The sequence below is a fragment of the Nomascus leucogenys genome, chromosome 2 (genome assembly GCF_006542625.1).
Source record: "Nomascus leucogenys isolate Asia chromosome 2, Asia_NLE_v1, whole genome shotgun sequence".
Taxonomy (NCBI): Eukaryota; Metazoa; Chordata; class Mammalia; order Primates; family Hylobatidae; genus Nomascus; species Nomascus leucogenys.
Window position 1 is genome coordinate 85842954 of NC_044382.1, and position 15040 is coordinate 85857993.

At 37.9% G+C, this 15040-nt stretch overlaps 1 protein-coding gene across 1 annotated transcript in view; it reads left to right on the forward strand.

Moving 5' to 3' along the window:
- The first annotated feature begins 447 nt into the window (after positions 1–447).
- AGGF1 (angiogenic factor with G-patch and FHA domains 1) overlaps positions 448–15040 on the forward strand; it is a 32922-nt gene continuing 18329 nt past the window's right edge. The window contains exons 1-6 of the mRNA XM_030800312.1: positions 448–1050; positions 4486–4588; positions 5605–5807; positions 6616–6780; positions 9905–10093; positions 14184–14514. Of these exons, the coding sequence (XP_030656172.1) occupies positions 841–1050; positions 4486–4588; positions 5605–5807; positions 6616–6780; positions 9905–10093; positions 14184–14514 (1201 nt within the window). The 5' untranslated portion in view covers positions 448–840. The remainder of the gene's footprint in view (positions 1051–4485; positions 4589–5604; positions 5808–6615; positions 6781–9904; positions 10094–14183; positions 14515–15040) is intronic.

The window sequence follows — 15040 nt, forward strand, 5'->3', positions numbered from 1 at the left end:
TATATTTGGCCACCCTGCTCAGCATAAATTTCTGTTCCCTTTGCCCTTCCTTCCAAGTGTCTGTTCTCAGCTTCTGACCAGAGGCTATGCTTCCAAGCCTGTCAGAATGGCCACCCTGCAGGCTGTAACCCTTCATGAGAAATGAAGCCCATTTCTGAATTTATCAACCTCCTCATTCTTCAGTTGACATATATAAACAGAGCATCATAGTCCCCACAAATCATTTCTGGGATACTCTGTTCTTATTTGTAAAACAAGGAGATAGGAAACGCATGCTATACTAAAAGTTTGTTCAAAGAACATCAGCACGTGCAAATGTCTGAGACCAGAGGCTGCAAGTCGGTAGCCACATTGCCACCAGCTCTCCACGCCCTCAGGTAACGCCCCTCTGCAGGCCGAGACGTCGGCACGTACACTATCAGGTCCTTCCCACTTTCCGTCGCTTCCTGTTCCGTCTTGGCCCCGCCCGCCGCTGGCGCCGTTGTTTCCGGCTCAACTGGGTTGCTGCTGGAGCCCTTCTGGCCTCTGGTTTTCCGACCGCTTATCCGACGCTCCTCCCTCCGTCTCTGTAGCTGGAGAAGGTAGTTTCCAGGAAAGTTTTCCGGTTTTCAGGCCGCGCACATCGGGCAGGGGCCATCCTCGGTCCCCTTGCTCGTTGCTCGCAGCCCCGTTCGGCTACTAGTGAGTTTCAGGGCGTCATGGCCAGGGGCCACCGCGGCCGGCCGGGTGTGAGGCTGCCTTTCGCTGCCCGCGCGCTCCCGTGGTCTCTGGGTCCGCCGGCGTCCGTTTCGGCCTGAACGCAGCCACTCCGCGGCGACGAGCAGTCTCGCGCCGGATCTCATGGCCTCGGAGGCGCCGTCCCCGCCGCGGTCGCCGCCGCCGCCCACCTCCCCCGAGCCTGAGCTGGCCCAGCTAAGGCGGAAGGTGGAGAAGTTGGAACGTGAACTGCGGAGCTGCAAGCGGCAGGTGCGGGAGATCGAGAAGCTGCTGCATCACACAGAACGGCTGTACCAGAACGCAGAAAGCAACAACCAGGAGCTCCGCACGCAGGTGCGCGGTCCGCCTCAGCCCCGCGCCCCATCCAGCCCAGGCGAGGCCTTCGAAGCCCCTGATAGCTTCGGAAGGGGTCCCTGGCAGGGGCTCAGAACTACTGTAGAGTACTTGGAAGTAAAATAAGTAGAAGCTCAGCGCAGTTACAATTCCAAGTACATTAGGAGCAAACCTGAGTTCAGGTTACTTGAGTTAAATCAATGTCTCGCGGCCGGCGTGAATTGAGCTTAAGTACTGTGGCTACATTGTCTTCATTCTCACTTGACCTAACATCCCATTGGCAGTAGGAGCATTTACTGTAGATCACATTTGAGTTTATTAAAATGTTGAACTTGAGTCAGAATCCCATCTCTGCCATTCACTGGATATGTAAACTTATACCAAGTCTCAGTTCCCCATTAAATGAGAATGATAGCTTACAGTTGTGAAGGTGAAGTAAAACATGAGGAAACAATTTTACAAACTTTTGAACGCTATACCTGTGTAAGGTTGCTCTTCTGGGCGTTTATCATCTTGGGCTTTTTTGTGGAAGTAGGGAAGATATATAACTGCTTTTGTTGGAGACGTTAAGCAGCTTATTTCGTTTTCAAGATAGATAGTAGGGGCAAATGTTAATACTTAAACTGTCACATTAAAAACAAAAAACCTTGGCTGGGTGCGGTAGCTCACGGCTGTAATCCCAGCACTCTGGGAGGACGAGGCGGGCAGATTACCAGGTCAGGAGTTCGAGACCAGTCTGGCCAACATGGTGAAACCCCGTCTCTACTAAAAAATACAGTTAGCCGGGCGTGGCAGCGGGCACCTGGAATCGCAGCTACTCGGGAGGCTGAGGCAGGAGAATTGCTTGAACCTGGGTGGTGGAGGTTGCAGTGGGCCGAGATCGTGCCACTGCACTCCAGCCAGGGCGACAGAGTGCAACTCTGTCTCAAAAACCAAAAAACCAAGAGCATAGTACTTTTTTCCACCTTGTTGGCAGGCCCTCTCTGCCAACAGATTATTTCCACATAGTAACTAGTTTCAATTTAACCGTTGTCTAGTTCTTCATAATTTATTGGTACGTTTCCTAAAACCAGTATATAGGCTGAACACTGAAACGTCATCAGACTTCTTTATGATTTGTTACCAAATGGACTATGAAAATAACTGCTGAGTTGCAATGACTTTGTATGACCATTACATAGAGTTCCTGACATCGTGACATTATTGGAAAGTTTTTATTTGTTTAGTCAATTTAAACACCTACGGTGTGTAATAGCTATGCTAGGAAAATACACATATGGTGGAAAAAAAAAACGGGGAGAGGGGGCCGGGCGCGGTGGCTCACGCCTGTAATCCCAGCACTTTGGGAGGCCGAGGCGGGTGGATCACGAGGTCAGAAGATCGAGACCATCCTGGCTAACACAGTAAAACCCCGTCTCTACTGAAAATACAAAAAAAATTAGGCGGGCGCCTGTAGTCCCAGCTACAGGCTGAGGCAGGAGAATGGCGTGAACCTGGGAGGCGGAGCTTGCAGTGAGCCGAGATCGTGCCACTGCACTCCAGCTTGGGCGACAAAGCGAGACTCCGTCTCAAAAAAAAAATATATATATATATAAATATATATATATGGGGAGAGGGGAGCAAAATATGACAGCCTTTTGAAAAGGTCCTTTAAATTCTAAATTGTTGAAGTACTGCTTGCGTTACAGATTCTAAAAGAAAACGTTTTTTGCTAATCTTCAGAGAGTCAGCATTTTGGTGTTACTGTCAATTTGATAAATCAGACTAAATAATGGGACTTTGTGAACAGATCCTTTATTTCTTACAGAAAAGAATGTTTTTATGCTAATATTTCGGGAGGTCAGCAATTCTCCCTAAAGAATTAGAAAATTTAAAAGCTATTAATTCCCATTCATGTTATCTAATATCATTCAGTGTTCACGTGGATTTAATTATTAAATATGTTAATGCCTCTTATAAGCTTTAATACGCTTTAAAAAAAAATAGTTCTGTGACTAAACTGCAGCAGAAGCGAACAGAAGGTAATTGCCTGAGAGGAGCATCTGTCCTCCACATGCCTCCATTTTAGTCCAATATTAAAAATTTAATCTTATAGAAAGTCTTGACTCTACTTTGGATAGTGATAACTGCTTACTCTCCTAGTCAGCCTCCCTTGGTTGGGGAGAGGGTGGGTTTGATTAACTGTCATTCCAAATTACTGAATGTGTTTTATCTGGAGCAGTTAAAAAGTTTTGCTTGAGAATTAATGATAACTGGAGGACCATAATATGTATAGGGTTTGTACAAGACCCCAAAATAGCATTGTGCAAATTACTTTGTCTCGTCTGATATTTTATGTGTAAAATTGGGGTTAGGACAACGAATATTTCAGGTGGTTTTGTGAATTAATGAGATGTTATCCAAAGCATCAACTATAGTGCCCAGCGTGTAGTAGATATTAAGTAATCTAATTCATAGTAATAGAGACAGTAGCCAGAGCCAGCATTTAGGGCAAGGCAATCAGGCTCCTAGGGCGAGGAATTTAATGGGGCACTAATTCCTAGCGATGGACTCTGTACTTGCATGAATCGGAGGCGGGCCTCAAATTTTTCATGATCAGTGTCTTGCTTCCCTCACTGTAGTTCCTGCCCTAGTATTAGCAACAGATTGGATAACTCATGAAGTGCACGGATAATGTGTATATAATCAGTTTTATCACCTTTCTCTGTTTAGGCTTTATGTATCATTAAATACTTAAAAGTTTGTTTTTTAGTTGGTTTCATGTGTGTAGTAGATATTGTCTCACATTGAGGTCCTCTCAGGCTGAGGTATATTGACAGGCAGCATGCTACCTGCTTTTGGGCACTTCCACACACTGTTTCTCTCTGTCCTGTGTAGTAGCATCCTTTTAAGTGTACTTTAGTGTGTGAAGTACATAGAGGACAGATGCCCCTCTCAGGCGGTCACCTTCCCTGTTCTCTTCTGCTACAGTTACTTAATTATAGGACTACTGTTTAATGAAAAAATGTATTAAAGCTTGTAAGTGGCATTAACATATTCAAGTGGATAGTTAATTCCCAGTGGAGAATACCAAATGAATATTAGATAATCCAGTAGGGATGAGAATTTGTAATTTTTTAATTTTTGAATTCTTTAGAAAGAACTGACTTTAAAATGTTAACATAAAAGCATTCTTATTTGTTAGAAATAAAGGACCTTGTTCACAAAGTCTCATTATTTAGTTCGATTTTTGGAGGAGATATTTGGACCTAGTAAGAGAGATTAGGAATAAAAACGTCTTTTAAATGTAAAAAGTAAAATAATTTTAGCTTTTCTGAAAGGGAAATTTGCTGCTCTTGACATTTCTCTAAAACAATTATTTGTAACGGCAGGAGACTGGTATATATATTATTAGATCGTTACATGATTTTTTCCTAAAGCCTTGTTTTCTCTCAGGTGGAAGAACTCAGTAAAATACTCCAACGTGGGAGAAATGAAGACAATAAAAAGTCTGATGTAGAAGTACAAACAGAGAACCATGCTCCTTGGTCAATCTCAGGTATTTAGCTTATAATGAGGATATGCTAATACTGTTAACATTCAAATCATGCTAATGTTGAGTTTTCTTTTAATTTAAAATAAACTAAGATCAAGGTAAATGAGAATTGTTAATACTGTTGACGTCTCTCCATATGATATGGGATTTTCGGATAATCGATTTGTTCTTCTGGAGGAAAAAGTAGAAATGTATTGTCATTCCTGTGATTTCTATAATGTTGCTAATGTTTTCAGTGGCACACTCGCTGAGTAATTTTTGGCACGCAGTTAGCCATCTACTTCCGTATCTGCCTTCCTTGTGACCAGGGGCATTTGTTTTCTTGTTGATGTGTTCTAATTAGAATTATGTATAGTATCAGTCTCTCACCCTGTGGGAATGGTGAGCCCACCACCATGGCCTTACGAGTGGCATTATGTTATAAGGCAAAATAGCTGAGATACTGAGTTTTAATATATATGTGTCACAAGAAGAAATCATGTTTCCTATTAAGTTTTGCCTTGCTTCATTCAGGACATAATTTTTGGCTAAATTACTGAACACAGCAGTAGTGCTAACCTTTCTTATCTGCGTGATATGTTTTAAAAAGTCTGCATGGGGAGAGAAATTTGACAAAAAAAAAAAACAAACGCCTAATTCCTTGCCTTTATTTCATTATCAGTTGATAAGCAACAATATTAAGGTATCCAGTTAGAAGTTAAGAGTTAAGTTTTTTAAATAGAACACAACCTATCTACTGATTTTTATTTTACTCTTGCTGTAGAAAATGTAACCAACTTACCTTTTTTTTTTCTTTTTAACTGACAACTAGGGTCTTGAAGGAGACATTAGAATCAGAGATATACACTTCTGCAGATTTATCTGTACCATCTGTTTTAATCCTTTAAAATTTGTACAGTTATAACAATCATGATTTATTTGAAGTATCTGCTTTTTGTGTTTAAATGCTAGTGTTTTGTAATTAAGTCCTTTTTATATACATTATTCTAATATGATTTCACTTAATTTTTTTGCTACAGATTATTATTATCAAACATACTACAATGATGTTAGTCTTCCAAATAAAGTGACGGAACTGTCAGATCAACAAGATCAAGCTATCGAAACTTCTACTTTGAATTCTAAAGACCATTTACAAGTAGAAAATGATGCTTACCCTGGTACTGATAGAACAGAAAATGTTAAATGTAAACAAGTGGACCATTTTGCCTCAAATTCACAGGTAATAAAATGCTAAACATGAAACTGTTGATGCCCAAGAACCTGTCCTTCTATGTTGTTATTATGTGGAAAGATAGACTTCTTTGGTCCGTCACAGCATATATAAGGGTTATAAACATTCCTATGTGTAATTACGCAAAGAATGTTGTAGTTTTTCCAAAACCAAAATTAGAACTTGTTCATATGTGTAGTGGTTTTCCTACTAGATTGTGTTCCAAAATTTTGTGATATACATAAACTGAAACAAAATTTGTCCAGATATTTTGACTCAACGAAAGAACTGTGGACAATTCTACATTTACACCTAAAAAAATTTTAATGTTCCTTTATGTCAGATACCTTGCCACTGTTCAAATTTCTCTGAGTCTATAAATTTGTTTTTATAGTTTGTTTGAATTAGGATCCCTATTGTGTTTGATATATTTCATTTAATCTACAGTTTTCTCCTTCATTTGTCTTTTTGAAATTTTTTTCCAATTGAACATATAATTATTGAAGAACCTAGATCTTTGTCTTAACCAATATTTCAGGGTCTGTATTTTGTGGATGGCTTCCCTGTGGCATCATACATTTATTCTCGAATAATTGTCACTCATTTTTAGTGCCTTCAAAACTGGGTCAAAGTTGAAGTTACTGACACACTAGTAAGTGTTGTAAAAAGTGGTTCAAATCGTAATTGATAGCCATCCTTTTCCATTGTAGAAATTGAAGCCATTACTTAAATATAGTCTCAAGTCTTGAGTTCAGCCAACTTTTTAATTGATACGCAGAAGCTTTTGTCTTATTTGGCATGACTATATCTTTTATAGGAGTCAGCATCTGCATTAGCAACAGAAGATACATCCTTAGAAGGCTCATCATTAGCTGAAAGTTTGAGAGCTGCAGCAGAAGCGGCTGTATCACAGACTGGATTTAGTTATGATGAAAATACTGGACTGTATTTTGACCACAGCACTGGTTTCTATTATGATTCTGTAAGTATCTCAGACCTTTTGTTTTTTTTTTTGTTTGTTTTTTTTTTGAGATAGAGTCTCCCTCTGTCACTCCGGCTGGAGTGTAGTGGTGTGATCTCAGCTCACTGCAACTTTCACTCCCCAGGTTCAAGCGATTCTTATGCCTCAGCATCCCAAGTAGCTGGGATTACAGGCATGCACTACCACACCCTGCTGGTTTTTTGTATTTTTAGTAGAGGCAGGGTTTTGCCATGTTGGCCAGGCTGGTCTCGAATTACATCTCAGACCTTTTAATACTGTATGATACATAGTGCCTGATATCAAATATTAAACCCTAAGCCAAAGTAAGAAAGCAAAAAGCTGCATTTAAAAATTACATTTGACTCAAAACTATTTGACAGAAGAATTCTAAAATAGCTTATGATGCTACACTTCTAAGTTTTTAAAATAAGGTTAAGGTTAAAGTTTATTGTGATTATTATAGACAATGTTTTGGAGAAGTCTTTATGTATAAAAATAACATACAAAAATATTGGAGCTTTTTTTTTTTTTTTTTTTTTTTTTTGAGACGGAGTCTTGCTCTCTCCCCCAGGCTGGAGTGCAGTGGCGCGATCTCGGCTCACTGCAAGCTCCGCCTCCCGGGTTCACGCCATTCTCCTGCCTCAGCCTCCCGAGTAGCTGGGACTACAGGCACCCGCCACCGCGCCCGGCTAATTTTTTGTATTTTTTTAGTAGAGACGGGGTTTCACCGTGTTAGCCAGGATGGTCTCGATCTCCTGACCTCGTGATCCGCCCGCCTTGGCCTCCCAAAGTGCTGGGATTACAGGCTTGAGCCACCGCGCCTGGCCAGAGCTTTTGTTAATAAAAGCAGATAGTTAACTACGTTGTAAATATTTTAGAACCTAATTTTTTTTCATAGAATTAATAGAGAAGTAAGGTTAATTTTAGGCTTGGGGTAAGAATTTTAAAAATTATGTCAAATACTTTATGAATTCATTTTAGGCCACATAAGGAGATTTCTTTCTTGAATTCTTAGTAGTATGTTTATTATTAGCCAGTGTTTTATATTCTGTGCCTTTTAACTATTTCACTTTAAACATTCAGTCTGTTGGCTAGGCATGGTGGCTCACTTCTTGTAATCCCAGCACTTTAGGAGGCTGAGGCAGGTGGATTGCTTGAGTCAAGAGTACAAGACCAGCCTGGGCAACACAGTGAGACTCTATAAAAAATTTTAAAAGTCAGCTGGATGTAGTGGCTCACCCTGTAGTCCCAGCTACTCAGGAGGCTGATGTGGCAGCATCACTTGAGCTGGGAAGATGGAGGCTGCAGTGAGCCATGATTGCACCACTGCCCTCCAGACTAGGTGACAGAGTGAGACCCTGTCTCAAAAAACAAACAAACAAAAATCAATCTGTTAACAATGAGAACTAGGGAATTAATATGGAATCTAAAATATAATGGACCACTGACTAGGATAGAACCAGAAAATAAAGTTCTTGATTTATAATACAGTGTTATAGCTGTTAAAGTCTAATACTTAATTATATTTCATTGAAGATTTGATGACAACGATAGAACTCAGTCACATACCTCAAACTCAAGAATCTAGTAATGTAATCTGGTTTTCTGAGGAATTATAGAATGTGGTACACAAAAGTGGAGTTGACGTTCATCATTCTTGTTACTGGAACTATTGTTATCTAGAGAACATAAGATAATACTAAATATCTCAATTAACATAAGAGTTGTCATTAGTTTGTCAGTCTGCATATGGTAAACTGTAAGTCCTTTGTAAAGAGAGGGTTTTCTTTCATGGGGGTTGCTAATTGACAACGCTAATTAATAACCAGAAAATTAATGTTTCAACACTTATCCAAAGGGAGTAGTTATTTAGTTTCTAGGAAAACAGTAGTTTCAAGTAGACATTAGTCTTTGTCAGTCTTCTGCCTGCCTTTCTGTATCTTTTCTCTTGACATCAGTTGTTTTGTAAATGGTTAGTACATTCTGCAGGTTATATTTCTGAGTAAATTAGGAACTTCATTGTGTTTTCATTTTCATTGTGCTAATATTTTAATAAAATTTTTTTATATTTTGAAAATGTCTATATTTTGGACTGACAGATTAAAAAGGTTTGAATTATAAAAGTTCCATTATTACTAGAAATAAAGATTGGAAAGCCTCCATTCAGTTTCTTAGTTAAGAGAAAGATGGTGAGAAATCTAAATATTTTTTGTAAGAGATCTACAAAATGCATGGATTAAAGACAATAAATTGCAAGTGTCAATAGTTAGAAAAATAAATTATTCTTTTTCAGGAAGTTTTAGTTGCTCAATCTCAGTACATTAAAGATGTTTCCAGGTCTGGTCTGCATGGATTTAGGATGTAAATAAAATATAGACTGTTCAATTAAATCTTGGTTTTAGAGTACTGGCCAGTATATCATAAATACAGGTGATGACCTAATTTTATCTTTCTGGTTTTTAAATCTGTAATTTGCCAAATTCATTTTTGCATGGTTGCTTATAAGTCTTATTTACTATAGAATTAATTAACTAGTGGAGACAGTTTATTGATTGCATTTTATAGAATGTTATTTTTTGGTACGCATGAACTTTATTTTCAAAATTTTCTTCACTAATTTTAAGTAATGAACATCAAAAGACAAATCTTTGTTTTATGACATTGAGAGGAGGGTTTAGGGGTTTATACTGCCACACCATTATTGTGCAGTCATTAAGAATCAGGAGTCTAGAACTGTGCTCATATGGTCAGCTTTTTCTTATGCTTGCTTTAGTTTTCATGCCTTCAAAAGTATTATCAATTTTTCTTAATGTATTAAGTGGAACCATATGAAATTGCTGTTTCTTATAAGTTAAAAATGGTCAAGTATTGACAATTTTATATGATTAAATTTAATATTTAGATTTACTTGTTTCTCACACTAGGAAAATTAGATCAGCTGTTGAATGGTAAAGTATTTTGGAAGATTAAAGCATTTTTTATTCTGTTATCTTTAATTCATTGTCTTCTGAAAATACTGTAGTTGTTCAAAGAAATATTTACCACATTTGAATGTATTTGGCATTTTCGTTAAGTTTATTTTACCTTACATGAATAGAATTTATTTTTTTCTTGACTTTCAAAGGAAAATCAACTCTATTATGATCCTTCCACTGGAATTTATTACTATTGTGATGTGGAAAGTGGTCGTTATCAGTTTCATTCTCGAGTAGATTTGCAACCTTATCAGACTTCTAGCACAAAACAAAGTAAAGATAAAAAATTGAAGAAGAAAAGAAAAGATCCAGATTCTTCTGCAACAAATGAGGAAAAGGTAATGTCTTTACAATTTTAAAAATTGACATAATGGTGATAACATGATAATTAAGACAAAATTTTTTATGAAACTGACAATCATTCAATAACTCTGTATTTCAAACATGCCCATTAAGATAACAACCAAGGAAAGTTTAGATGGAGCAAACATGGACTTTGTCATAAACTGTGTCACTAGAAATAGAAAGCATTTCTTAAAATTTGAAGGAGATAGATTAAGAGCAGATAAAATATCTCGTGTTGTATATAATTTGGAAGAAGAATTCAGATCCTCAGTTGATAAGTTGATGTCAATGCACAATTCATAATAAAAGAAAAACAGTTTATAGGTAGACATAGATACAGGTTCAGCTTTCTTAGTCATGTGGAGCAATTTTTCACTTATTAGGACAACTTTTTTTTTTTTTCAGACAGAGTTTCACTCTTGTTGCCTGGGCTGGAGTGCAGTGGCGTGATCTCAGCTCACCGCAACCTCCGCCTCCCAGGTTCAAGTGATTCTCCTGCCTCAGCCTCCTCAGTAGCTGGGATTACAGGCATGCACCAACACGTCCGGCTAATTTTTTTGTAATTTTAGTAGAGACGGGGTTTCTGCATGTGGTCAGGCTGGTCTCGAACTCCTGACCTCAGCTGATCCTCCTGCCTCTGCCTCCCAAAGTGCTGAGATTACAGGCATGAGCCACTGCACCCGGCCAGGAAAAAAAAAAAAAAAAAATCCATTGGTGACAAGTGTGGAGTGAGATAACATATTTATTAGGATTAATAGTTTAAATGGTCTGCAAGACAATGGTTAAGAAAGCGATAGTTACATTTAATTTAAAAAAGTAGTATGTAGGCTTTCAGATGGTACTTGTAAAGACTAAGGGGAACCCCAAAAATGCTTACGATGATGCAATGTTAAATTGAAAGAAGGAAAATACAAAAAGTTATCAATGTTCTTTATTTCTCCTTTCTAAACAGGTAAGTTTGGTGGTTTATAGGTTATAAAGGAGGCTTGTTTGTTTTTTTGACATTTTATGAACTGTGGCAACTATTCGATATCTTACTCTTGAAATTTTATCTCATGGTTTCCTGTCCTATCTCTGTCCTGTCCTGTCCTTCTGTCCTGTCCTATTCTATCCTTCTGTCCTGTCCTGTCCTTTTTTAAGACAGGGTCTTGCTCTGTCACCCAGGTTGAGTGCAGTGGTGCCATCATGGCTCACTGCATCCTCGACTTCCTGGGCTCAAGTGATCTGCCTACCTCTGCCTCCCAAAGTGCTGGGATTATAGGCGTGAGCCACTGTGCCAGCCAGTTTTTCTCTTCTTAACCAAAGAAAAATTACTTGGTACTAAATTCTAAAGTTCACATAAGGAATTAGGATTCTGTTAGATTTTTTTCTGTTCTCTATTTGATTTGTTTCTGTTCTTCAATTTTTTTGTGGACAATACTTAGGAATAGAAGAGTATGTGACTAAAATACTAAAAATCAGTTTTCTGTTTGCTTTCAAGATCTCTGTTTTAATGGCTTGTGCTTGTTACTAGTGGTTTGACTGTTTGAAAGGCTAGGTTGTAGGTCGGGCGTGTTGGCTCATGTCTGTAATCCCAGCACTTTGGGAGGCCGAGGCAGGCGGGTTACCTGAGGTCAGGAGTTCAAGACCAGCCTGGCCAACATGGTGAAACCTGGTCTCTACTAAAAATACAAAAATTAGCCGGGTGTGGTGACAGATGCCTGTAATCCCAGCTACTTGGGAGGCTGAGGCAGGAGAATTGCTTGAACCTGGGAGGCAGAGGTTGCAGTGAGCCGAGATCGCACCACCACACTCCAGCCCGGACAACAGAGTGAGACTCTGTCTCAAAAAAAAAAAAAAAAAAAAGGCTAAGTTGTGAAAGCACCTCTCCCTAACGATAGAAAAAGAGTATATAGGGCTCCTCAAATGGCCTTGCCTGAAAAACTAGAGAGTAGAGGCGGAAAGCATTCTGTGATATTTTGGTCCAGCCTCGCTCCCATAACTACTCATCTTTGCCATTCTTCTTTGAAAATATGCGAATTCCGAGACAAGAACTTTAAGAAAAATCCTGTTGGAATTTTTAGAATTTCCTGAGGATTCTAAAAGGTACCTGTGAGGCCAAGAGAGTATCTTCATCTGTTTTCTTTATTTTTAAAGATATTTTTTGAGCCTCACTTTTTGCAGGTGAAGGTTATGTGGAAGGAAGACAGTAGGGGAGACAGGAGTAAATAATTCGAAATATACATATGTGCCTCAGTGCCCATAAATAAGCCCTCCTTTCTTTTCACTTAATGACTATCTAACGTTCTGTACTGGCAAATAGCTTTCCCTGCATATGTTGTTCAGTAAGTAAGAAATATACAAGATTGGAAACTGCTTTTTTAAGAGTATATACAGATAGGGAACTTTTTTGCTATAATTTTATAATGTAAAAGCTCCTCATGGTTTTTCAGCTCCTTGCCCTTGTTCTTGTTCTTGGTGAATTTGTATTGCTAGAAGTGTATATGATTTATCACACTGTGAATGTTTAGCCAGTCTCCAAGCTGAACTTATGCTGTTATTAAAGATAGGTATGTGAGGTGGGTGGATCATGAGGTCAAGAGATTGAGACCATCCTGGCCAACATGGTGAAACCCCATTTCTACTAAAAATACAAAAATTACGTGGGTGTGGTGGTGCATGCCCGTAGTCCCAGCTACTCGGGAGGTTGAGGCAGTAGAATCAATCTCTTGAACCTGGGAGAGGTGGAGGTTGGAGTGAGCTGAGATCGCGCCACTTTACTCCAGCCTGGGCGACTGAGACTCCGTCTCAAAAAAAAAAAAAAAAAAGAAAAGAAAAAAAGGTGTGTGAGATGCTCTCATATTTTATAAAATAACAGAAGAGCATATGAATTCACCTCATGTTGCTCTGAGGTAGAAAGAAAAGTGAGAGTGTGTTAGAAACCAAGGGAAAAAAACAGAAAATAATTATTTACTTTTTCTAAGGCTAAAATAATAGATTTGACCATTGTATAACACGGTGACTATTGTTAATAACAATGTGTTGTATTATTGAAAACTGCTGAGAGCAAATTTTAAGTTTCTTACCACAGAAAAATAAGTATTTGAGGTAATGTACATGTTAATTAGCTCAATTTAACCACTCTACATTGTGTACATATTTCAAAACTTCATGTTGTACATGATAAAAATACATCATTTTTGTTAATTAAAAAATAGATTTGTTCATTTATTATAAGGTATATCAACTATCAATGTACAATAAATAATAAGACTTATGCCAGGCAAGTTAAAATTTTGGAATAAGATAGTTACAGTTAATTTGTACTTTAAACTTTTATGTATTATCAAGCTGAATCTGAAGTACTAAATTTTAGCAAAACTACAGTTTTGCTACATATTGAGTGCATTTGGATCTTTAAATTCATGTCGTAAGTAAAGCTAATTCTGTATTTTATTTCTGTTGACTTGCTAATTGATTATAAGTTTAAAAAGAAAATTTAGAATAGGTATTCTTCAGGCCTGCACTGTCCAGTAAAGTAGCCACCAGCTCCGCATGGCTGTTGAGCACTTGAAGTTTTGCTAGTCCAAACTCAAATGTGCTGTTAAGTGTAAAATACACTCTGGATTTTGCAGACTATGTAAACTATCTTATTAATAATTTTACTTTTTAAATGTGGCTACTAGAAAATGTAAAAGTACAAATATGGCTTGTGTTATGTTTTTATTGGACATCATTGGTCTAGGCTATCCCATAGTCCAGGCAGTATGTGACGAGGGCCTGGACTAGGAATGTTAAGACATTGAGAATAGAGAGACAGATTTGGATGTATTTTGAGAAAAGTCTGTAGCACTTCGTAATTTTATATATGGTTAAGGGGATCTCAGAGATAACTATAGGATTTTTAATTTGGATGATAAGAAGATGGTAATATCATTAACCAAGAAAGGAAATGTGAGAAGGAGAGGGGGAACAGATTGTAACCATTGTTATTTTACTGACATATATCTTCACGAATTCGTTGAAACTTGATATAATGTTATAAGATAGTGATGTTTAAGAGTATTCTCCCCTCTTCCCACGTATCTACCCACCCTTCTCCAGGATTTGAACTCAGAGGATCAAAAAGCCTTCAGTGTTGAACATACAAGCTGCAATGAGGAAGAAAGTTTTGCAAATATGAAAAAGAAGGCCAAAATAGGCATTCATCACAAAAATAGTCCCCCCAAAGTCACTGTTCCAACTAGTGGAAATACTATAGAGTCTCCTCTTCATGAAAACATCTCTAATTCAACATCGTTTAAAGATGAGAAAATCATGGAGTCTGATAGTGAACCAGAGGAAGGTGAAATTACAGACTCTCAGACTGAGGATAGTTATGACGAAGACATTACCAGCGAAGGCAACGTAACTGCAGAAGATAGTGAGGATGAAGGTGAGTAAATAATCATTATTTAAGTAAATAGCCCAGTCTGGTAACTGTAAAAGAGCAAAACCATTAAAAATGTTAGTGAGTTGTAGTATATCTGCCAGAAAGTAAACATTATTTTAATGATGTTATTGAAAATTTTGTGGGTTGCCACTTGGTTATTCTTAGAGAGTAGGATGTGAATAAATGACTAATACTTAGACCTTCAGAAAGTTTCATTGTATTGAATGGCATAGTCAGTAGAGTACAAAACCAGGTTACCTGCATTGTAATCTTAAAATATAGATTAAGGCTGTTTTAGTGGGTTAGATATTTGTAGTCTACTTTTGTAATTGAGAGAGAAAAACAAGTTGTCTTTAAAAAGTATACATTATGAATTCAGCTACATGTATATTATGGTAAATCTAATTTTTTTTTACTTGAATATATAAAGACATACTTTTGAAACACAGGATTTCATATTACAGTTGGCCTTCTGTATCCATGGGTTCTACTTTAGTGGATTCAAGCAACCTCAGATCAAAAATATTCA